The sequence below is a fragment of the Hydra vulgaris genome, chromosome 02 (assembly GCF_038396675.1).
Source record: "Hydra vulgaris chromosome 02, alternate assembly HydraT2T_AEP".
Classification (NCBI taxonomy): Eukaryota; Metazoa; Cnidaria; class Hydrozoa; order Anthoathecata; family Hydridae; genus Hydra; species Hydra vulgaris.
This window is the reverse complement of record NC_088921.1, coordinates 15962352-15988017: the sequence shown is the minus strand read 5'-3', so window position 1 is coordinate 15988017 and position 25666 is coordinate 15962352. Positions and strand designations below refer to the sequence as shown.

Sequence of the window (25666 nt, the reverse complement as noted above, 5' to 3'; positions counted from 1 at the left end):
TTCACCTCCCCAAGGCCCAGAAGGCCACTACAAATGAGGAGGCTACTTAATTGTGGTCATAACCCTCTCTCAACTCTATAACTTCGAAACACGAACCTTGACGAACAAGGCCGCTGCGCGGAGAAACTATTACCATCAAGTTTTACAAACTTGATGCTAATATAAAATTTTAAATTGAGTTTAGGCAGAAATTTGGGGGCCCATACCAGTATACCGGTAGCAAAATCGGCCTAGATATGTTGCTGTATATATACCAAATAATTTATCATTATATTGTTTATTAAATTTAAATCTATTTTTAGAATTTTGTTTTGCAAATTGAATTAAACTAAGCTTATATTTAGAAAATTATAAAATATTTTGATTTTTGTGACAAACTATAGCTGTTACAAAAATGCAGCTCTTTCTTTGTAACTTGTCCTGTTATTAATGTAAACTTATTTCTCACAAACTTCCGACTGTTAAGGTCATACAGCACTATTCTTTTTTTAAATTAAAACCAAGACTACCAATTCATACACAATAGTTTCTAGAGTTTTGGTAAATGTTAACAAAATTTTGTTAAAATTCCTAAAATGTAAAGAGTGTAGCTTTGAAAGTAGAATCAAAGACTTCAACAGTATCAGTTGCTAAGTTAAAAAGTTTTGCTTTGCTTGACATATGATTGTCTTAATTTAAGTAATTGCACATGTTTGAGCAAGTCAAAGATGCCAATACTTAAGTATGAATTTTTAATGGACTAAAGAATTCAAAGAAATATGGTTATTGGTTCTTCAGATATAGAAAGTACCTTTATATTAACCAAAGCATTAGAGAGACAGAAGTTCTATGATTTGTTTTTCGTCTAACAAATGCAGTTTAGAAGCATTAGTTAGTATCTCTTCTGATCTTCTGATATATATATATATATATATATATATATATATATATATATATATATATATATATATATATATATATATATATATATAATTGATTCCATAAATGGCACTCAGAGCAATGTCGATGATGATCAGTTGTAAGAATGTATATTTCATTGAAATATAAAGATAGATTTTATATTATATATTTACTTGAAAATGCTATACAAATTATGCAAAAATTGACTTTAGAGGATTTTCTATTCCATTCTCAAAGTGTAGAAATCTTAAATTAGTTACAGAAGCAGCAGCTGTAGTTGGAGAAATGAGTTGAGACAGATACATAAGAGTTAAACTTTTATCTAGAAAGTATATTCCACATTTTGCTTCAAAAAATAATTGTAACATGTAGGAATAATTAGCCAGAAAAATCTATCATTTTTAAATCATAGATTGCTTGCCCAAACCAAACCCTCAGATGATGTAGCGGCACTACCTTATAACAGCCAGTTATAAGGTAGTTGATGTAGCAGCCCTCCTTTGTAGCAGCAGACTATAAGATAGTTGATGTAGCAGCATTCCCTTATTGCAACAGGCTATAAGATAGTTAATATAGCAACACCCCTCACATGTTTTACCTATTTGTCAGTTGATAGAGCAACTTTCCTCGCATGTTTTCAAAATATTTAAAAAAAAAATATTAAAATAAAAATAAAAAAACACCATTAAACAAATAAACTTTCTAGTCATATTTATTGCGTTTTTTTTTTGACTTATTTATATGTATTATATTATTATATATATTATTATATAAACTATTATTATTTATTATATATATTGTTATATATATTGTTTGTTTTTATATATATTGTTATATATATTTGTTATATATATTGTTATATTATATTATTATATATAATAGCTCATTTTCTATATTTATTATAAAAGTTTTTTTTTGTTAGGAGAAATTATTTTAACATATCATTTAGAAACTTCAAATTCACCAGAAAGTTCTTCAGACGGTTCTGCTAAGAAAGGTAAGTATAATGCTTTATTTAACATTAACAATCAGAATTAAGTTTGTTTGCTTAAAAAGTTCAATAAAAATGGTGACAGATTTAATTTCAATGATTATTATTAGTATGACTTTTATTACATTGTGGAAGAATACTTTACATCAAGTTAAGCTTCTTGTTAGCTTTGTTTGGTTGCTTTTTTTAATATTGCTACAACCATTATTTGTGTTTATTTTGTCAGTTGCTTATCTAAGTGATCATTGGTTACTAGAGGTTATTATCTTTAATTGCTTTCAACTTTTACACAATCTTCACTTAATAAATTACTGTTTGATTAACACAACTTTGTTATATTCATTTATCAAGTGAAACCTTATTTTGATTTCTCTCATAAACATTTATCAACGTTTCATAATTTTATTTTTTTTATAAGCATAATATAAAACAAAAGTTTAAAGTTGTTTGAATTTTGTTTGTGACTCAAAACTGAAAATTTGGACTGCATCCTTAATATCTTGCTCAACTTGTTTATCCATGCAGAGGCCATTTTTTGAGTTTCTTGAGTTTGTGTTTTGAGAAATAGCTTTTAGAGAGGGTTGTGTTAACAAGCATTATTTTAATTATTCTATTTATATTTTCTTTTCTTTTCTGATCTTATTTTTATTTTCTCAATATAAGAAGAACAGTAATAAATCAAACTTTTTAAAATGGCTTTTTTACCTATCACTCAATTGAAACATACTTTATAACAAAAAGTTAAATGCTATTCAGTTTTTAAACATACTAAGCTAAATAATGCAAACAAAGATCTTTGTTAAAAAGACCATTATGCAGGACCTTTAAGTTGAAAAAAGATTTCACAAATCTAGAATTTAAATACATTTGTGTTGAATAAAATATAATAAAATATGAGTAATAAAAATAATTTAAACTCAGTAAATTTTTTTCAAAAATAATAAAGATTTTTAATCAGCAGGAGCTGTTAGTAAAAAAAAAAAGGTGAAATACTATAAATCACCTGTACCATTTGATTTTAGACTGGTTTTAAACTTAAGTTAATAAAAGGCATGAACATGATAAAAAAATTTTTTTGTATGTAAATAGAATAAAATATGCATCGCAAGATTCCATATTTTCAAATTTGGTCAAGTTTGGTATTGGTACTTATACCAGCTTTTGTTCAGCATTTAGGTCAAGTCTATTTGCACAATAACTAATTTGATGCTCAAGGCTTGACATAGCATTTGGAAAGTTTTGCTGGATTGTCCCTTTTTTAAACAAATGGTATCTTCCGGTTTTTCAGCCATTTTGTTGCTGACTTTGCATAGTCAGATGTTGCCAAATGGAACCAAAAAATGTACTTGGTGTGTTTTTTAAACACTCTTTTAAATAGATCTCTTGGTTTATTGCTTGACCAGAAGGTACAATGTAAATTGATGTTACCCCTATTAGAGAGATAGCCATCCATTTAAGTATTTTTTTTTCAAATTTTGCAACGTCACAATACTTAGCAATGTCTGGTGTCAAATTTTGATCATTTGAATTTATTTATTACCATAGTATTCATTATTACTATTATCATTTGAATTGTATTTATTATTACCAGTTTTCTATTCTACAAAGTAAAACTCATAGTCAATAATAAATTTGTAGTAATGATATTTTAATTAAAGTTGACCACTTTTTGGGCTAGCTTAAAGTTTCTGTTCAGGAGTTCTGTCTGGTCATTTTTTTTCTTTAAAAACAAAGAATAGGCTTTTTAAAGTATTTTCAGATTTGTCTGATAATGCTTTTGCGATAACTAAGCCTTCTAGTAGCCTTTGAAAGTGACACACATCTATGATGGTTAAGCATTTTTCTTAACTTGATGTGTTTGTTTTGTGTATTAAAAGTAGGCCTTCTTCTATTTCCAGCTTTTGGATCCAATGGTTTAATTTGATTGTAACCCTCCATATATTTATAATTGTAGCATTTAAGAAACCTTCAATCTTAATGTAGTTCCAAACAACGTGTTTTTCATTTTCATGCTTTTTTCAATAAAAGTTGTACAAAAGTTTTTAGGACTTGTTGATTTGGCATTTTAAATTGTTTTTTAAACAAAAAATAATCAGACAATTTATATACTATTTGATAGAGAAAAGTTAGAGCTTTAATTTGGTGCCATAAACTTACTAATTAATTATTGCTAGTTAAAGCCAGTCTCACATGTTATGGCACATGTGTTATTGTTTCTAATTTCTATACACAAAAATAACAATACAAAATACAGAAACAATGTAAAAGGAAAAAAATACATTTACCAAACAGTTTTAAATAAATTTATAATTAGTAGATTAACAAAGTACAAAAGTAATTGTAAATGTTATTAATTGTTTTCCAACATCTCCCTTTGCATTCCTGGTCGCCTTCTAAATGAGGCACTCCTCCAATGAAACGAAGAGATTGTATTTGCCTCTATTACAGAACCATAATCTTTGCGTCCCTTAGGATGTGAGCTCAAGATGTTTTATTGCATAACAGATGTCAATTTACCTGTTGCTGTTTTTATTGTTGTTGCTGTTGTTAGTGTTGTTGTTGTTGTTATTTTAAAGTATAATTCAATTCAACATAAGCCATCCTAGTATAAAATGTTCAGCGAACAATAAATTATAAGAAATTGTAAAATTAGTAAAAATGCTCATCTGATTTTTAGTTGTCTTCTACACATTGTTTCACCATCTGTAGGCTCATCAGGAAGAATGTCTAAATTAAAAGAATTGATATAAAAATGGCACTTCAAATTAAGGTATCAAAAACCAAATGTTAAAAATTTTATGAGTACTAATTTCACAGTCCTTGTTCAACTTACAAATAATTATAAAAAGTTAAGTCACAAATGCATATCACCAGATCAAAATATACAAGTAAATTAAAAATAGTTATTGATGAGGCTAATTCTATTTGTTACTGAAAATATCAAGTAATATACATTTTACGATTTTATCAAATGTACCACAATTTATTTATGCTATATTATAATCTAAAAAGTTGTTGTTTGTAACAATAGTTATATGTATACAAAAGATACACCGCACAAACTTGCTTACAGATTTACAAAATATTGGATCAGTACATGGTGAGGCTAATTCTTTTCTCCACTGTAGATGTTTTTAAAAAATGAGATATGATAGATGTTTTTAATAACTTGTGGCTATAAAATAGCAGTTTTTTTAAAACTCAACGCAGAACTAGTTAAAATTTATTAAATCATTTCTTAAAAATTTTTTAAAACAAATAACAACAAAACTTTGAATTGTTATTATAAACTATATTGAGATTTCTTTACCAAAAACAAAATTATCAAAATAGCCTAAACTACTATCAATAACTATTTTAGCTCAAAATTTTTAAATTTACTTTTTTTAAGAGCATTTCATACATACATTTAGAAAAGTGAAATATTTTCATTGGAGGAGTTTTGATTTAGTCTATTGGTTATTACAATATTTCTTTTTTAATTTTGAGGGGGTGGGGGCGGTGCTTTGAATTTTTATAATAATGTACAATTATTCGTCATTATTTTTATAGTAATTTTTTGATTTTGACAAATTGAGGCCCTGATTTTTTTGCATTATTGTTAATTCATCATCGCAAGTTAAGCCTATTTAAATTTAACTGTTTTAGCTAGGAAATTTAAAATATGTAAGTCTACAAATTCACGAATTTCTGCTCCATTGTAGCTTCCCATCATTACATCAAAGTGTTTGTGCGTGGTTTTTTCCTTCCATGTCTCCTTTTATAATAGATAATAATTTTATATATATATAATTTTATAATAGATTATAATTTTTTAATTTCCATGTTTAATTAGACAAGTAGTGTTGTCTGTAATTGCAATATAGATTTTTCTAAATTCTATTGTTTTTATCTAACATTTCGGCTGTAACTCATGGGTAAAAATCATTAATATCAATTTGTATAAATGTTCATGTTTTGTTACTAATTTTAGAAAACCAATTTATAACACTATTTGACTTATAAATACTTGATTTGATTAGCTACTATAATGGACTGCACAGTTTTTTCTCCTATATTTCTCTGTGATTCTCCTTCCTTCCATAGCCTAACAATAACTGATCAAATTTCCAATGCAACTCTCATTTTTAATCATTAATCTAACAAAAATAATGCATAAATCTAACTAAATCTAATTTATATAGAAAAATATTGCCTTATAACTGATTTAATCACATATTGAGGTGAAAGTGCATGCTGGATGAAAACTTTTTTGGCACAAAAACATGCATTTGTTATTTCAAAGTTCTGTATTTTATTTGTTATTCATAACTTTAAAAAATCTTTTTTCAATATATCTTAAATATTTAATTGGTATAATTTAGTTAAAATTATGCTTATCTTTGCTGAATAAAAAGTTAACACACTTAAAAATGTACAAAATATGTGGATAAAAACTTTTTTGACACAGTGTAGCTAGAAGTCTTCTTCAAAGCAGAAAACTGATTACTGATCACATTTAAAATCAACAGAATATCATTCATGACGAAATATCAGCTAAGCACTATGTCTTTTATTATCTACTTATTATTCATGCTTTATCATCTAGTCAGAAAGTTATTATAAAGAAATATACAGACTTGAATATAGAAATAATAACATTCTTCTTCAACATGAGGTATCTTGGATTAACTTTGACTGTTCACAAGGATATTTTAGTTTTTTTTAAAATTTAACATTGTATTTCTTGCGCACAGTTCTTTTATAACAAGTAAAATAGTAACTAAAAAACTAATTAAATATAACTAAAAAATTGGTCATTGTAAATTAAGTAGTTGTTAAACATTTATCAAATTAAATGTAATAAAATGTGTACTTTCCTAACAATATATGGTTTAGTATTACCAAATTTCCAATTTTTCAGATATATGATAAATTAATAAAAATTTAGGACAATTTTTAATTTTATTTTCTTAATTTTTTTTTGTTTGGTAAAAAAATTTAAAGTATTTGTTGAAATATTTATTTTTATATTCAATTTTTAAACAAGTTAAACATTTTTATATAACGCTACTGTATTGGCTAATCTATTACATATATTTCTTATTAAAAAATATATGTGAATAATCACTATAGACTTTTTCTTTACTAATTATTTAAAGGTATTAACATTAAAAGTTATTGAATAACATAATTAAAAAATTATTTAATGATAATAAAGCTTTCCATTATTTTAAACTGGAAAAAGTCCAAATACCATTTTTAGTTAAAAAAAAGTTTAAATTTAGTGTTATATTATCTTAACAACAAAGCAAATAATTGTTTTTTTGCACGTTAAAAAAAGAAAATGTAAAATTTACCTTACGAGGGAGCTCCATTTCGTTTTTATCCATGAAGTAATGGTTAATTAGTATTCGAAAAGAAAAAATAAATCAGACTCCATGTTTTCTTATATGGTCAAGTCTTTTCCTAACACCCAAAATATGGTTTTCACTCAGTCATAAACTTTATTTTTTAATTTCCCAAAATTCTTCTATTGTCCTTGATTTAGGGACATTTGCAGGATTGATCAATTTTGATACAAAATTGACTTTTTCTCATTTAGGCAATTTAACATGCTTTTTGTATAATGAGCAGATGCTGTATCTAGCTGAAATATGTACTCTCCTGTACTATAAAGTTTATTTATAAAAGGTACCAAATACTTTTTAATTATGGTTTCCAGATAGACTGTTTTGTTCACTGCCATTCTTGAAGGATTATAAAACAGTTTTGATACACCTTTTGGTAAAATACAAAGCTAAACCAATAGTTTTTATTTAGTATTTGGCTTTAAAACCAAACTTTGCGTGCGGGGAGTTAGATTAGTATCACTTGAATAATAACCAGAGTTTCCAGGCTGCAACATATAAGCATAAGTTAAGAACGATTCATTCACAAAAACAAAATGGATATTTTTATATTCTTCTAACATTTGTTGACAATTTGGTCTCACTTGCTTCTTTTGATTTTCAGTTAGAAGTTGGCTTTTACTTTTTTTACGATATTTGATATTAGTTTTTTTTAATTTAAAATCATTGACAAGTAACTTTGATGACAATTTAGCTTTCAACGCAAACAGCCAGAATGATGATCAAATATTTTTTAATATATCTAATGTTGGCTTTTGATGCTATTATAAAAGGTTTACCACAAGATTTTTTCTTTCCAACGATCTGTTAGTTTCAATAGACTTAATCCAATTGTAAACAGTTGATTTTGCACACCAAGAGCTATAAAATTGTCGGCATTTTCCGTTTTTTGTTTTTCTGGACTATTTTCCCAAAACGGCCTCAAAATGAGACTATTACAAACCTCCTTTTTCATTTCTTTGTAGATATAGGTTAACATAAACTCCAGTCCAAAAACTTGTTTATGACCCATTATGCATTAAAAAAAAAACTGCTCTAAATATTACATTGTTTAAAATTTACTTTTCGATCGTTATTTTTAATTAGTTTAAATTCTTTTTTTTAACCTTTGTTTTTGTTGTCTTATTTTTTCCTTTGTGTAACACATTAAATTAGCTTAGGTATCTTTGCAGATTAGCGCTGTGATCTGCAAAGATACCTAAGTTCTGTGACAAGTTTAAAAAATTGTATTGAATTATAAAACATTATTTTTTATTATTATTTTGTAACTTATTAAATGACACAGTTTAAAAAAACACATGCACTTTATATTGCAATTTAATGGTATAGTGATGCTTTTGTTTTGTAAGCAAGAAGTTAAAATAATAAATCAAAGAAACAATGGACAATTACTAAGTTTGATTTCTAATAACTATAGAAGTATATATAAGTAATAACTTTATGAATTATCATTTAGATTTTTTAAATTCATCAGAAATCACTTGTAGCTGTTATGTCAAGAAAGGTAATTAATAAAAATAATAATGATGATAATGATGATGATTTTATTTTTTTAAATAACAATGTCTCTTTATGAATGATTTAAATAATATTTTGTTAAGTAATATACTTCTGAACTAAAGCAATGCGCAATAGGCTGGAATATACCAACTGTTAGCAAAAGTAGTAAAGTCCTACATATAGCCATATTTACATCTGTTTTCATATTTTTAGGTTCAAGGAATATATTTCTGACATCAAAATTGAGTTTTGACCACTCTGATTGGCATGCTGTATAGTGGTGCAACTGGATTTTTTGGTGTTGCAGACACTTTCAGGTGTTGTTCTATGACTAAAATAAAGTAAATTTAGTAAAGTCGATTATGTCAAATGAAAATGTTTTGCAAATAATTGCTGTAATTAGAGCCTGCAAACAAAAATACCCCAATATTTGGCCTCCTTAGTTTCTACATTCCTCAATTTTGAGGGGTTGTTACTTTTAAATGGCCTTAAGTTTTCAACTCGAAAAGATTACTTCATTAAATTAAAAACCTGCCAATTAAATTAAATTTTGTATAAATTGGTAAAAAAAAACAAAAAAAAACTCGTTAACTCTTTACCTTCACGTTTGAAGTTTAGGGGCTAATTTATTATTAAAGGGGTATTTTCTTTTAGATTCGACACACTATTGTAATCTACTGATTTATAATATCAGATAGACACCTTCAGGTGTTGTGCAAACTTCAAACTTAATTATATTTGTTAATTTCCAACAAATTCTCAAAAAAATAACTGCGATTGGGGCCTAGAAACAGAAATACCCAAAAATGGTCCATTACTCCAAATGTGAAAGCATTAAGATAACAAATCTTTTTTTTTTTTTTTTTACTATTTTATACTAAATTTATATTCCTTAGCAGGTTTATTTAAATTAAAATTTATTAAAATGTCATTGAAGCAATATAAAAATTTGAGAAAAATCTTGCGCATTCATCAATCCTGAATATTAAGAAAAATGAGGTCTGCAAAAAATGTTGACACAAGCCTCTGTTAGAGGTTGGCATCAATTCGGCAAAAAAATTTGACACAAAGAAATTACCATAAAACTTGGAATTTAGGTCCACAATTTTTCATCAACCTCAAACACTTTCAGGTCGGCAGTTAGATTGGTTGTAAGATTGCCAAAATTGAATGGCTTCATTTTGATGGACAACAAGACTTGCATAAGTTGTGACTTTAGTCAACTTCCTGGTGTCAAATATTATGTTTCAATTGTTGCTGGAAGTCTAAGCAACAAGTATAAATACAAACTTGTAGGCAAATATGGCAAAAAACTCCGCTTATGGCAAGCAATTTGTAATAGAGGATAAAAAAGAGTAGAGCTTTTGTGACGTCATCAACTTTGATATTCAAAATTTATATTCAAGATTGCCTTCAAAAGCAACTTTTACCACTCATTCGATCACATGCTAGACTTTGTTTGTTTTTGCCTGACTTAGCTTTGTGCTACTAAGCATAAAAAAACTTTGGAGTGGTATAAATTTAGAAAGGTTAGTTTTGTATCAAAAAAGCTCAATCCACCAAATTACCCACAATTTCAGCCTATTAAAAAATATTGGGGTATTGGCAAAAGGTGTTTGCCTAAAACTGGGTATTGATTAACTTATTATTAATTAATTAACTTAAAGACTATTAATTAACTTATTATTAATTAACTAATTAATTCAGTACAAGAATTGCCAAAGGTAGTGTTAACCAAACAAGAAAATGACAATAACAGTTACTTTTTTTTATACTCATTAATTTCTCTTTAAATAAAACTTAAATAAAAATTAAATGATTTTATAAAAAACAGTTATTTTAAATCCATTTTGAAAAGATTTTATTTTCTGATTTTTTTCAATTGCATGCTTTAAGAGTGAGCTGAGTTTTACTTTTATCTATGAAGAAACGATTCATTTCTCCCCAAACTGTGCAATTGGATTAAAATATTGCACTAGTGAGAATAAGACAGCTAACATAGACACCAAGAACCAGTAAAAACTTGGATAATCTTAACACAAGTTTGCTTGTAATTACTTGGTTAAATTTTGACATTTTTTTTCTTGGCACATTCTACCTATAGTAAGCAACCAGGGTTGATAAATGACCGGGGCCACGGCTGGGTTTGATAAAATATAGCCGGGGTCAGGTTTGTGACTGATGTTGCATAAATATGTATACATCCTAAAGTATTTTTTTAATTCAAAATTTATGTTATATTTTGTATGTATATGTATATATAAACATCATTAAGATCAACATGATCATCATCATCGTCATCAGGCTTTAGCTTTCTTCTTTTATGCTGTTTCTTTAATCATGGCCATTGCTCAAATAAGCTATCATTTCTATTACGATAAACCAAAACTAATTCTTGCTTTGCTTTTTTATCAACAAGTTGCATCCTTTTACTGTATCTGTCCCTTCATGCTTTAAAAACTTTTATTAATCAATTTCCTTGCACATCCTAAAGCCCTTATAACTCTTACCCATTTTCATGCTTTCCTTTATTATATAACTCGCAACTTTTTCAGCCTTTAGTTAACTGTTTCCTAGCTTTTTAAGCTATCCTCTATTTCAAAGTAACTCGTAACTTAATTGCAACCTTGCTAGAAAATGCTTGCAACCTTGTTGGAAGTAAATTAGAGTTTAAAAATGTATAAATATTTAATAAATAATAAATGTTAGTAAAAAATTATAATATTTAAAGAATTATAAATTTTTTTTCTAGCTCTACCCATCAACCCTTGCTTTTTCTAATTCTTTTTTTAATTTTTAATTGAACCTTTTATCTAACTGCATTTAATTGTTCAAAAGTCTTTAGCTATATATAAAAGGTATTTAACTATGAAAAAAAGTCTTTAACTATATGAAAAAAGCTAAAAATTGAATTTATTTGTTGTCTTATTATATGCAATTAAATGGTATAGTGGTGCTTTAGCTTTGTAAAATGGAAATTAAAATAACAACTTAAAAAAATAATAATAATAAACTTAGTTTCAACTGAAAAGTACCTTGCCTAGTATTTCACTACACAGCGGCCTAGCATTGAATAGTTTTTTAATTCTTATCACCATACTTTTTGCTTTTGTCCCACTCAATTACATTATTTTTTAACTCTTAGTTAATAATTAACTTTATTTTTCTAAAATAACTTTAAATTGTTATAGAAAAATTTCTAATGATAGGTAAAATTAATATCTATGGTTTATATAGAAACGATAACTATAATTAACTTTATTAAGTTTATTAGAAGTATTATATTCAAATTTACACAACTACCGTTTAGATTCTCTAAATTTATCAGAAATCACTTGCAGATGTAATGTTAAGAAAGGTAATTATGTAATACAGATGTAATTACTAAATTTTAGTTATTGTTATATTATATTAATGATGATGATGTATTATTTTTATATTTCATCATCATAATTATCATCATCATCATAATCATTAACGATGATGCTGATGATAATGTTGATGATGATAATGATGATAGCTCTCAGAGTTAGGGTCAGCATTTGACAATGCCGACTGTCAACCTAAAAGTGTTTGAGGTCTGCAAGATAATCGCTGACCTTGTTTTTATATTTTATGGTAAACTTTTTATCATATTTCTTTAGCCGACTTGATGCTTACTTCTATCAGAATAATGTTGGCAAATTATTGCCAATTTCATTTTTCCTAATTTGGAGGGCTGTGATGATAATGATGATGATAATTATTATGATGATGATGATGAATTATTGTTTTAAGATATGTCTGAGATATGCGCAGTACTCAAAAGTTATCATCTAACAAATTATGGGAAAATCAATGAAGTTCAACCACCATTAAAATCAACCGCAAATATTGATCTAATGCATAATTTTTTTGATCTATGTATTGTTGATGCAGTTAATTCTGAAAGAGATGCTGTTTATAGTGTTGTGCAAAAGAAATTTCTTAAAGAGCGATTGCATTATACACCTATTCCATATAATGAAATTTTTATGAAAGAAAAATCTGTTATGTTAATATCTGGAATAGCTGGTATTGGAAAAACATGGTTACTTAGAAAATGTTTGCTTGATTAGTCAAATGATCGAATTTGAAAAAATGTTGAACTTGTGTTTTATTTGGAAAGCAGGAGGCTTAATCAATATCAAATATTTCTAATATTAATGAATTACTAAATATTTTCTACAAAGATATTTTAAATGATTTTAATATTAGTAATCATCCTGCACTGTTTATAATTGATGGATTAGATGAGTTTAAATATTTAAATGAGTTAATAAATCCAAGTTTGAGTTGTAATTATCTAATTGTAAATGCTTTAACAGAAATTCAAAAATACAATTATGTAGTTGCTGGTAGAGTTTATGCAATTGATCAATATCAACATATATTTACTGAGCATAGTGACAAGTTAACCATTCAAATAATGGGATTTAATGAAAATGGAATAAATAGTTACATAAAAAATGTTTTAGAAGAAAGAAAAGATGTTGTAAAAGCGACATTAAAGGAATCTTGGATTGCAAAATCCATGTCATCTCTTCCATTTTATTTATCTTTTATGTGTAAGATTATTAGTGACCTCAAAAATGTAGATAAAAACTCTTTTTTAACAATTACAAATTTGAATGCAATTATTTTTTTTATACTTTTTTAAAACAAAAACACATCATCAAAAGCAATCAATTGATTTATCAGATGATGGAAAATGATTCCATTTAAAAATATGTTTTAAATATTTGTAAAATTGCATACCAATTGCTTGTTAAAAATAAAGTAATATTTTCCAAAGAAGACATTCAAACTTTTATCATTGAATTTGATAAAAATAACGACAATTTTTTGGATTTATAGAAAGGATTGAAACGAATCTAGGTTATTACTATCAATTTGCACATCTAACAATAATAGAGTTTTGTGCATCTGTATATGCATATAATTGTATATGTAGTATAAAAGTTGATGACTGATAAAAAGTTTGGAGAGTTGTTTGTAAATGAGTTGCGGATTAACCAATAAAAATTTAAATAGTTCATTAAAATTTCTTGTTAATCTGATACCTTCAAAACAATCTTCTAAAGATTTTTTTTTTCTTCTATTTTAAGTCTTTTATGCTTTTTGCACTATTATAAGTCATTTTAGATAAAGATAGAGTTGTTTGGCACAAGTCCATATCTGCATATACTGTTTCTTTAAATGTTTTTCTTAAAGTATGGAGTATAATATGATGGATGAATAAAATGCTTTTATATTTCATGAATAAATTATTGGTTTTAATTAAAACATGCAATAATTTTAAATAAAGTTAATTTTAAATCAATTGTCTTGAAAGACAGTTTTAAGGCATTCTATTAACTATTATGTCTTCAGAAGTCATTAAAATTTAAACTGCCAAAAAAAAATACAGTATGTATGTATGTTCTAAGCATATGTCCCAGTTGCTTTTCAGAATTATTTCTTCTGTAACTTTTTTCTGCTGTTATTGCCCCTCACTGAATGTTCATTTCGGGTAGTTATGCTGAATTCACTTTCTGTAAACTTCTGCACCTGTTCTGCAAGTTATGCTGAATGCACCTTCTGTAAACTTGATGAAGCTAATGATCTTGCTATCTTACCTGGTTATGGTATATGGTTACTTATGTTATGTTACCTGGAAAACCTGGAAAATTAGTTAATTTTGGGTGAGGTCATTGAAAACCTAAAAGTTTCAAGGATTTTTTTTAATCAGATAGTCAGAAAATCTGATAGGGAAGTTACCCATTTTATAATTAATCTATTATGTTTTTTTGGTGATTAAAAACTACCCCACATTGATTTAAAGAAAGGCGTGTGATCCCACACCATTAAATTATCACGCATGTAATATATAATTTATAAATTTTGACAACTGCTTTTTCAATTTTTTTTTAATTGCAATAAAAATCTGCTGGATAACTAAATAAAAACTTTCGACAAAATAACAGCAAAATAAACTAAAAATAAAGAAAAGATTAATTAATAAAAGAAAGTAATTAATAAAAGAAAAATTAAGAAAAGAAGTAATTAATAAAAGGGAAAACAAAATAAAAAAGGTAAAAGCTTTTTGTAATCATTACAATTTACATAGTAAATAAATATTTGATTGAAAACCTTTTAAAAATACTAATGACTTTTAAAGACTCTAAAAATCCATATGACTTTTTAAAATCCAAATGACTTTTAATGACTTTAAAAATTCTTATGACTTTTAAAAAATAAAACAATAAAATTTGCCACACTGCCCAATGTCATAAATATTATTTATAATATTTTGTTGCTGTTGTTTTTAGAATTAGAATAATGAATTAAAGTAACATAAGAATGAATTTTACAAAAAGGCACAAAAGACACTAGCTGTTTAGAGCAGTGTCCATTATAGTATTTGTAGAAAAGAGAAAGAGAAGCAACATTACGGTGATGCAATAATGGCTGAAGGTTGACTGCAAGAGCGGGTCCAGCTATGTTTACAATGCATTTTTACATCTTGTCTAAAAGAGAAAGGGTATCATTAAAAGATCTGCCCCAGATATCGTAACAGTATTCCATACAAGGACAGATTTGAGATTTATAGTGATGAATAGAATCTGCAGTAAGAAAGTGTCGAGCACGCTAAAGTGATGCAACCTTAACAGATGCTAATTTTGGAAACCATATATCAAATCCAATGGATTTGATATATGGTTTCCAAGATCAGCAGTTAGATTTAATCTTAGAAAATGAAGGGTAGATGATAATATATGAAAATCTAAATTATTGTGATAACGATTGGCTGAAAAAAATAAGGTTTTGTCTGAACTAAAGTTTACCAGCCACTGTGAGCCTCTTGGTGTAGTAGAAGTTAGATACTTTTCAAGCTCAAATACCCCTCCAACCAATCAGAGAGTGTTGGCTTCTTATCACGACAAGAATAAATGGTAGTATCATCAGTGAGCAATGCCATCTTAGATGTGAGATTATCTGAAAGATCGTTAATGTAAATTAAAAAGAGTATAGGGCCAAGGATCGAATCCTGAGGAACCCCTGAAGTTTCATAATATGAAGAAGAGTGCTGTCCATTAAAGACAATTTTATATTACGATTGGTAGGGAAGGATTCAATAATCTTAAAGATGTTACCTGATAAATTGTATGAAGAAAGCTTATGGAGCGGACCAGCATGCCAAACATCTTTAGAAATGTCAAAGGCAAAAGCTTTTACCTTTCCACCTCTATCTACTGCGCAACTAAACCTATAGGTTTTTACTGTTAGCAACTCAGCTGTAGAACAAGAAGATCGAAATCCATATTGATAATCAGAAAGTAAGTTATTTGAGTTAAGATGAAAGATTAAGTGTTTGTTTATTAAAGATTCAAAAACCTTGCTTATGATAGAAAGAAGACTAATGGGGCAGTCATTAGACGAATCAGATTGCTCTCCAGAGTTTTTGAAAATTGGCATAACAGATGTCACTTTCCAGCAGGGATGTGAAGTCCCAAAAAGGTCTCCGGATTTAAAAGTCATGAAAAGGTTACATTATTCTAGTTTTTGGTATGCAGAAGCTCTAAAAATATAAATACGTTTATGGGCTATTAATAGGAAAAAAGTTAAGACTTTTAGGTTAGAGGAACAATCATTATTTGAACCTGTAGTCTTTAGGTAATGGCAGCATGGACTCCGGAACTCCAAGACTCTGGGCTTAAAAACAATAAGTTTCAAGTCATTAAATCTTATGAATTTTTTTCTTATAGCAGATAAAAAGTCAATAAACATGTTTAGAGCTTCTGGACACAACAGACATGGAAAAAATAGAGACATAAAGCCAGAGTCCTTTTGGGACTCCCCATCCCTGCTTTTCAGCAACATTTCTATATTCTTTTGTGTGCTTAAGTTTAGCACCACTTCACTCTTTTGGCTTTCTCTTTGTTCTATATTGCTTCATTTCAAGACTGCACTTTTTTTGATGTTGTTTCTGATCAAATCAACCAAACCCTTTCACTTTGTCCTTCAGCCATTATTGTTGTTGTTGGTGACTTATCACACTGAATGGCTTGGCTCTAGTGTTAGTGAATATGCAGGCGTTCATGCCCACAACTTTTGTCTCTCTGATTGTTTGGAAAGAGCTTTTGAGCTTAAAAAGAATCTCACTTAGCAATCTGCCGCAGTATGGGTCTCTCAGTGACTGGTAAACTTTAGCTCAGATAAAACTCAAGTTTTTTCAGCTAATTGTTATCTCAATAATCTAGATCTTCCTATATTTATGAACGATAATGTAATCAGTGAGTCATCTACCCTTTATCTTCTTGGATTAATTCTTACTTGGATTTTTCTTGGAAACCATATATCAAATTGATTGCAAAATGAGCATTTGCTAAGATTTGTCAAGCAACTCTTTTTTGTGCTTGTTACTTTTTTACTCAGGATTCTATTATCTATCTCTATAAATCTTAAACCTGTTTTTGTTTTGAATACTGTTGCCTTATTTGGGCAGATCTTCAAATGATGTTCTTTCTTTTTTAGACTAAGTGCAAAAATGCATGTAAACATAGTTGGACCTCCTCTTGCAGTCAACCTTCAACCATTATCACATTGTCGTAATGTTGCTTCTCTTTTCTTTTTTATAAATACTATAATGGGCACTGCTCTAATGAGCGTCTCTTGTAGTGTGTACTAAAATTCAGTCTCATGTTACTCGTCATTCATTTAAGTCTCGTTCTTTTACTGTTAATGTACTTAAGTGCTTCAAAAATTTTATTTGTTTCGTTTTTTTTTCCTCTAACATCAGTTTTTTGGAATTTGTTTCCTTCATCTTGTTTTCCTGATTCATATAATTTGCAATCTTTTAAGTTTTTTGTTAATCTTACTATATAAAGTTCATCTTTTCTCTTCCAGTAATTTCCAACACTAATAGTGGTTGCTTGCAGCCTTGTTGGAAGTGAAGGTGTTAAAAAAAACGAAAAAACATTGTTACAATAATTTATATATATATATATATATATATATATATATATATATATATATATATATATATAGGATTATTATTAGGCTTTATTATAATAAACGACAAATAGTGTCCAAAAAAACACTTACCGCCAATTAGTATTGCCCAAAGTTATTGGGCGTTACTAATTGGTGTAGACATTACAAACTTTTTACCTATCAATGGACAATTACTTATTTATAAAATCTCACACATTATAAAATTTCATGAGCGAGTTGTGATTTAATATTGTTTAAATAATAATGTAAAAACACGAATTTTGTTTAGTCCTAGTTTCTGATTAATTTAAAAAAGTTGTTCGAATTTATTCTCTTTTTAAATACACATTACATAAATGTAATATTTGTTTTTAAAAATGTTATTTTAAACGAAATTTTATAAATTTTATAAGCAAACATTTGATATGATTTATGGATAATTTATATTTGATCGATTAGATTATTGATTTTAATCTTATCTATGTTGGTTGCATTTTTTCTTTTATTATGTCATTTATAAGTTTTTGTAGCTAGGTCTATTGTTGCCAGTTGTTCTGTTTGTACGTAGGGTAGCATAGTGAAAATTATGATTTTAATAGTGGTAGGGACATTGGCAGTTTCAGTTGCCATATCTATCATTTAATGATTGATTTCGACAGAGAATTTCATGTTGATTAAGATTTGTATAAAAATATCGACCTGAAAATTTGAGGAAAGCACTCTAATTTGATGTTAAAGTTTAAAAATTAAACTAAAGCCGCTAATAATCTTAACTTTTTTCATACTCGAATATGATTAGGTTCTTTTTCTTAGTTAGTTAACCTAAAAATAGTCTGGTTTTTTAAGTTAAGTTAACCTAAAAACAGTCCGGTTTTTACTAACACTTTAAAGAAAAACTACTTAAAGCAAAATCCTTTATTTTCTAATTGAATCTGACCCAAACCTAGTGCCAGGACTTCTTGAAGCACTTTAAGGAACAACAAAAATTAGGACAGGCACTTTGCTCTTCTACGTAAAAACTGGATTCCTAGTAACCATAGCTTTGTTGCTATGATGAAATTATTGTTCATTACAGCGACTGTAATAATATTAATTCATACTTTTTGTTTTAAAATTTAAAACTTATTATAAATAACTTTTTTATATTTTATATTTTTTTATAATCTCTCTCTCTCTCTCTCTCTCTCTCTCTCTCTCTCTCTCTCTCTCTCTCTCTCTCTCTCTATATATATATATATATATATATATATATATATATATATATATATATATATATATATATATATATATATATATAGATATATATATATATATATATATATATATATATATATATATATATATATATATATATATATATATATATATATATATATATATACACACATACAAAACTCAAAGAGTAAGAACTCTTTGAGTTTTGTATAATTTATTCACATAACTTATTTTAAAAAAGCATGAAGGAGATTTTCGAAGTTCTAAATTAGAAATTACAAATTCGATTTATAAAACATTTATTTCACTCCAAATCTGTGTTTAAGTAACATACGTTTTCTTAGTGTCTTATTAGATTAATGGTTGAATATAGTTCAACTTATAAGTTTATTTGCAATAATAATGTAATTACGTGTTTTTTAAAAGTAATGAAGTATTTTTTAATTTGTATAAATGATTAATTTGTTTTATATTATTTTTAGTATGTTACGTTTATGATAAAATGAAATTATTTTGTTTTAAAAATGTAAAAATGTAAAATCTTCAAATTAATACAAATAAGAATATTTTTTATAATTTTTAATAAAGAGTTACGATACTAATTTAATGTAAAAAATATATATATATAAATTATAATGCATTTAATAATAATAATAATAATAATAATAATAATAATAATAATAATAATAATATAAATATATGTTTTAATATCTTGATTATTTCATTGTATATATTATGTTTTATAATTTCGATTATTATTTAAATTCTCTGTTTGATTGTTTTAATATAATATTTGTTTTTTCTTTAGATCGTCTGCTTAATTTATCTCGTCAAAGTGGAAATGACAACGTTTTTCTGCTTGAAGCTTACTACGTTAATTGATTCATTGAATGTTTTTATGAAAGTCAATCATCATTTACTGACGAAATAAAATTAGTTGCCGATGAACAAGAGTGGTGGATTTCGATTGACGATGGAAAAACTTTATACGAAACTTCTTGTGAAAATTATTTCGTAAATCGTTACATTAAATCTGGAAAAAAGTTGTCACAGTTAAATGTTGCTAAAAAAATTTTAAGTGACGACGAAAAAAATCTTATAATTCAATGTTCAACAAATGTTTGCCAGTAGTTGTACAATTAAATTCGAAGTATTGAAACCGAAAGATATGATTGAATAGTTGAGGATATACATCTCAGATGATTTAGCAACGAAAAAAGATTTTGAAGAAAGTTTTCCTCTGTGTATTAATCTTTGTGAAGAAATAAATCTTCAACTTCATGACGACATCGACTGCTTTGAATTTTACGTAATTTTGTAGATGATAATATATGTAATTTTATCGTTATTTATTTTTTTAATGAAAAATTAAATTGTTAAAATGTCAATTTGTTTTAGATGTTCAAGTTTCCGCCAATTGTTTCTTTAAAAGATTTTTGTTGTCAACGAAACAAAAAAATTCGAATGTTTTTCAGAATTTTTTTTTGAAGATATTTTGTTTCGAAAGTTGAATTTTTAATTAAATAACGTTGTTTACCTAAATATATAAACTTAAATATTATATGTAGTAATAACGATCAATAGTGTCTTAAATATTATATGTAGTAGTAGATATTTGTGCCTAATTAGTAAGCGAGTAGAAACCGATGCACTTTTTTAATTGATTGTATATTGTAATACATTAAAATCGGTAGCAGTTTATTACTTTAAAAATCACGATAATATATCGCTCCCCATAAGTGCTGGTTTAAAATGTGATTTCATAATACGGTAGAATACTGTAAATTTCTATTTATTCACGGTATCCTACTGTCATTACTTGTAACTATATGAATAGGTGAATGTTTAAAGGACGGAAGTTAATTAATGTAATTTTTGGAGAAACTAAAAAAAACTGCATTTACTCCGTTTATTTTTGTTAATGGTTCAATGATTTATTTTGAAGGTGATCCTCTTCAAAAAAAATTTAACCATGTACAAAAAAATTAACCATTAAAACATAATAACCATAAAAAATTAACCATTAAAACATAAAAAAAAAATTAATCATTTACAAAAATTTACTACGGGGGAAAATGCAGTTTTTTTTAGTTTTGTCAAAGTTTAAATATTTGGACATCCGCCCTTTTAACATTCACTGATTCATATAATCTTGGCGTATATAATTCTATCATACAGGAATGCTTAAGAAATTTTTTAAACTAAAAAATGTATACAAAAGTTTTTAAGATTTGTAAAACTCACATGTATATAAACGTCTATAATTTTAGCAACGTTATAGAGTAATTCCATGTCAAAACAACCAGGCCATGCCACCCTATGTCTTTGGATTTTTTTTATATTTTTACCATAGTTAGTACATTATAAAATAAGATAAATCCCAAAATTTCAAGGTCTAACTCCCAACGGTTCGTGAGTAATGGTTGTTTTAATTTTGGCTACTATTATTGTTTTGGTCATTTTCCTCCATTTTTAATTTTACATTTCTCTTTATAAAACCATGCCTTGAAACCTGGAATTCTAAAAATAAGTGACTTAGTTAATCTCAAGGTGAGGAATTTAAATATATAAATAAAAAACTCATTTTATAATTAAAAAGTACCTAAATATCAATTATAAATGTTAAAATAATGGACACCTACCACTGTAAAATTTTTAGTTGTGCGGTAAATTTTTTAAGCCTAAAATTTCAAATTAGGTCATTGTATGTTTGAAGAACATTGTGTGAAAAAATCATTTATGCCAAATACATAGTTTTTTAAATATTTTACTTTTGTACTAAAAATGTATATATAATTGCAGGGACGGACCACGATTTTTTGGTGTTTGAGTTAAATAACTTCCCGCTAAGTTCTATACTCCAAACCTTTGAATGTTCATACTTATGTCATTTAAGGATGCTTGCAAAAAATTGCGCTACAAAGAGCCTGGGAACAAAAATACCCTAAAAAGTAGAAATCATCCGCCCAAACGTGAAGGGAATTGATTTTTCCAAACAGAAAAATTACTTACTTAAATAAGACTAAAAATTGTACATATTTTTAAAATTTTGTCAAAAAATCATTTGGCATTCAAAAGGTATAACCATGTAAAGTTTACAACCCCCTCAAAACGAGGGGGGTTGTTTAAATAGGTATGATTTCTAAACAAATCATTATTTTTCAATGAAATTTTATTACCTTAAAGAAATTTCTACCTAGTTTAGGATATTAGAATTCATATTTCAAAAAAATTTTTTTCCCCACGTTTTAGATTTCTAATTTTTAGGGTATTTTTGTTGCCAAGTTCTTTGCAGCGCAAATTTTTGCAAAACATCTTTAAATGACATAAGTATGAACATTCAAAGGTTTGGAATATAGAACTTACCTGGAAGTTATTTAACTCAAACACTAAATAATCGTGGATCCGCTCCTGAATTAAACGTACAACTTTTATTTCTTTTCCTAAGAGTAATTCCATTTCAAAACAACCAGGCCATACAACCCTAAATTCTCTGATTTTTTTTTTCAATTTTCGCCAAAGTACTTTAGAAAAAAATGATAATTCCTACCTAAATCTAAATCTAAGTGGTTCTCAAGTCATGAAAGTTTTTTAATGTATTTTTTGTTTCCTTTTTGTTCTTTGGTTCCTTTTCTTTTCCAATTATCAGTTTAATTGCTGAAAAAATAAGTTAAATTGCTGAATTCAGACATATTCATCTAATTTAAATGTTGCAATTAGTTCTACATAAATAATGTAATTAATACTTGTGAATTTTTAAAATTGCAAGAATAACATTTTTTAATTCATTATCAAAATGGTTTCATGTGATATTGGTAAAGTTTTGAAGTCAGAATGCCATAAAACCTCATATTCTAGAAATAAAGAGATTTTTTTACTACATGACCTAAACACTGATACTCGTCAAAACATTTTATGGAGATCTGAGTTGCGAGCTTGTGAAGAACTATTCAGCATTTGTAATCACCATTTTCACTACTTTGGAAAAAGATTTGAAAAGAAGAATGGCAATTTTTGTAATGTTTATAAAGTGCATTAAAAAAAATGAAAGGTAATTTGATTTAAAATATTTTTTATGTAATTATATCAAAGAAACCCTTCTTTAGTTCTCAAATTGTATTACTTTTCTGATGGATGTGGAGGACAGTATAAAAATTTTCAAAATCTATGCCATCACTCAGAAGATTTTTTATTGAAAGCTGAATGGATATTTTTTGCAACCAGTCATGGCAAATCTTCTTGTGATGCAATAGGTGATACAGTAAAACGAACAACAGCAAAAAAAAGTCCGAAGAAAAATCAAATACTAACAATCGATGCAACGTTTGAATTTTGCACTCAAAAAACGATCACAATAAAGTTCTTTAATATTGATAAAGGAACTATAGTTAATGTTAGAGCTACATAAAACAAAAGATTTGAGAAAGGAAAAACAATACCAGGAAGTCGAGGATTTCACCATTGCATACCAGTTTCGAAAGCATCTATATTATTTAAAAAAACTAGTAACAATATAAATCCAAAATCTATTAATATAACTAAAAAATCAAATTACCAAAATTTAAGTTTAATAAATTTTGAGCTAATGCAGAAATACAAATATTACGCATGTACATATGACTCGTTTTGGTGAATTGCAGTAGTTGAAGAAAAAGATTAAGAATATAATGATATAAAAATAAAGTTTATGCATCCACACGGTCCATCTGAACGGTTTTTCTGGCCGAAAAGGAATAATTATTGTTGGATACCAATCACCAATGTAATAACATTAATAAGTGCACCAACAATAATATCAGACAAATTTGAACTTTCAAAAAAAGATTTTAACAAAATTAATAAGTATATATTTGTAAATCAATAATTTTTAATGGATATATTATAAAAAATTGTATATCAATTCAAGTATGCATCATTTTTATTTATTTTGAATACTACGATAAGCGAAATATGCTATATTTGCTTTTTTTGTAATATTTTTTATTTAATTTTTAAACTATGTATTTGGCAGAAATGATTTTTTTACACAATGTTCTTCAAACATACAATGATCTAATTTGAAATTTAAGGCTTAAAAAATTTACTGCACACCTAAAAATTTTACTGGGGCAGGTGTCCACTATTTTAACATTTATAATTGATATTTAGGTACTTTTTAATTATAAAATGAGTTTTTTATTTATATATTCAAACTCCTCACCTAGAAATTAACTAAGTCACTTATTTTTAGAACTTAAATGTTTATAGACTTGGTTTTATAAGGAGAAATGTAAATTTAAAAATGGCGGAAAATGACCAAAACAATAATAGTAGCCAAAATTAAAACAACCATTACTCACAAACCGTTGGGAGTTAGACCTTGAAATTTTGGGATTTATCTTATTTTATAATGCACTAACTATGGTAAAAATGTAAAAAAAATCTAAGGACATAGGGTTGCATTTAAAAAAAAAATTGGTTGTTTTGACATGGAATTACTCTATACTGACTTCAATATACAATTAAAAACTATATATATAAAAAGGATAAAAGAAAAGTTTTTGTTTTTCTTGAGTTGCCAAGTCTCCTACCCTTCAACCTTTTCTAATAACTGACTTTCTGCACACTTATTTTAATTACTTTTCTACGCACAGTTAGTTTAGGTTTTCCGATCATTAAAAAAATGTCTATTTTTTGATTCACCTATTACGTCATATATTTATCAAATTTAAGTGTTAATAAAAAACTTAATACTGCCTCAGTTTTAATAAACAAGTTCATCATTACCGTATCACATGATAGAGCCGAAAATATTTATTCTCGATAGCGCTAGTAAATTAACCGATATTTTAAAAAACAGGTAATTCGGTAAAAAAATTATTACCGGGTTAAGGTAATTTACCGGGTTTTTTTTCTAAAGGCTTAAATAGTAATAATCTAAACATTGAAAACAGCTAAAAGCATAACAAATGAATATATTAGTAAAACAGCATCAGTTTACAGGTCCATCCTAGTTAAAAATAAATAAATTAAACAATCAAAAAGATTTTTTTTATATAATAAAATATAATTCATTTATTATACATTAACATTTTTGTATTTTAGCGTAAACATAAACAAACATAAAAATAAAGAAAACTTCATTTTTAAATAAAAATAATTAATTTAGTCAATTCTTTTCAAGGAGCATAAATTGTTTATTGAAGTAAGCTCTTAAAAAACACATTACATTTAATGTTTCGTTGTTTTAACTTGTTCTGTACCTTGTGCCAATTAAACCTGCTGCAGAAAAAGCTCTTTCCGACTCTACACTGGTTGGGCGAACTGCTGAAATATACTTTTGGTGTTTGTTTAAATATTTTCCTTTAATATTTTGTTCGTTGAAATACGCCATTTCTTTCCTGACTATATTTAAAAGACCGGATGTTGTCTTCGGATCACTAATCTCTTCGTGAGCAATATTTATCTTTTTTTTTTTAATTACTAAATCAAGTTTTTCCTTCATTGACATTGCTTGACTTGATGTCGCCACTGCCGATAAAACCGTAGATTCACTAGTTGATTCTGTTTCATACAATTGCACAACTTCAGCTTCAGTAGTTTCGGAATCGTTTTTTTAAAATTGTTGAATGATTTCTACAATATTTTTTTCCATAACCAATTTACTTGTTGTATTAAACACGCCATATTTATTTTC

General features: G+C 26.8%; 1 protein-coding gene across 7 annotated transcripts in view; it reads left to right on the top strand.

Annotated features, from left to right (window-relative positions):
* LOC136076765 (uncharacterized) overlaps window positions 1-20372 on the top strand; it is a 39232-nt gene extending 18860 nt beyond the window's left edge. Inside the window, exons 2-5 of one of the 7 annotated variants that reach the window (XR_010636569.1) lie at window positions 1850-1897; window positions 8738-8785; window positions 8995-9098; window positions 19799-20372. Coding sequence is in view for 4 of the 7 variants with exons in the window: in XM_065790210.1 (XP_065646282.1) it covers window positions 1850-1897; window positions 12092-12139; window positions 12559-12878 (416 nt within the window). In the remaining 3 variants the exon portion in view is untranslated. Of the gene's footprint in view, window positions 1-1849; window positions 1898-8737; window positions 8786-8994; window positions 9099-12091; window positions 12140-12558; window positions 14845-19798 lie in introns of those variants that run through there. The other 6 variants (XR_010636567.1, XR_010636568.1, XM_065790212.1 and 3 more) reach the window with 6 other exon arrangements.
* The last annotated feature ends 5294 nt before the right edge of the window (window positions 20373-25666 follow it).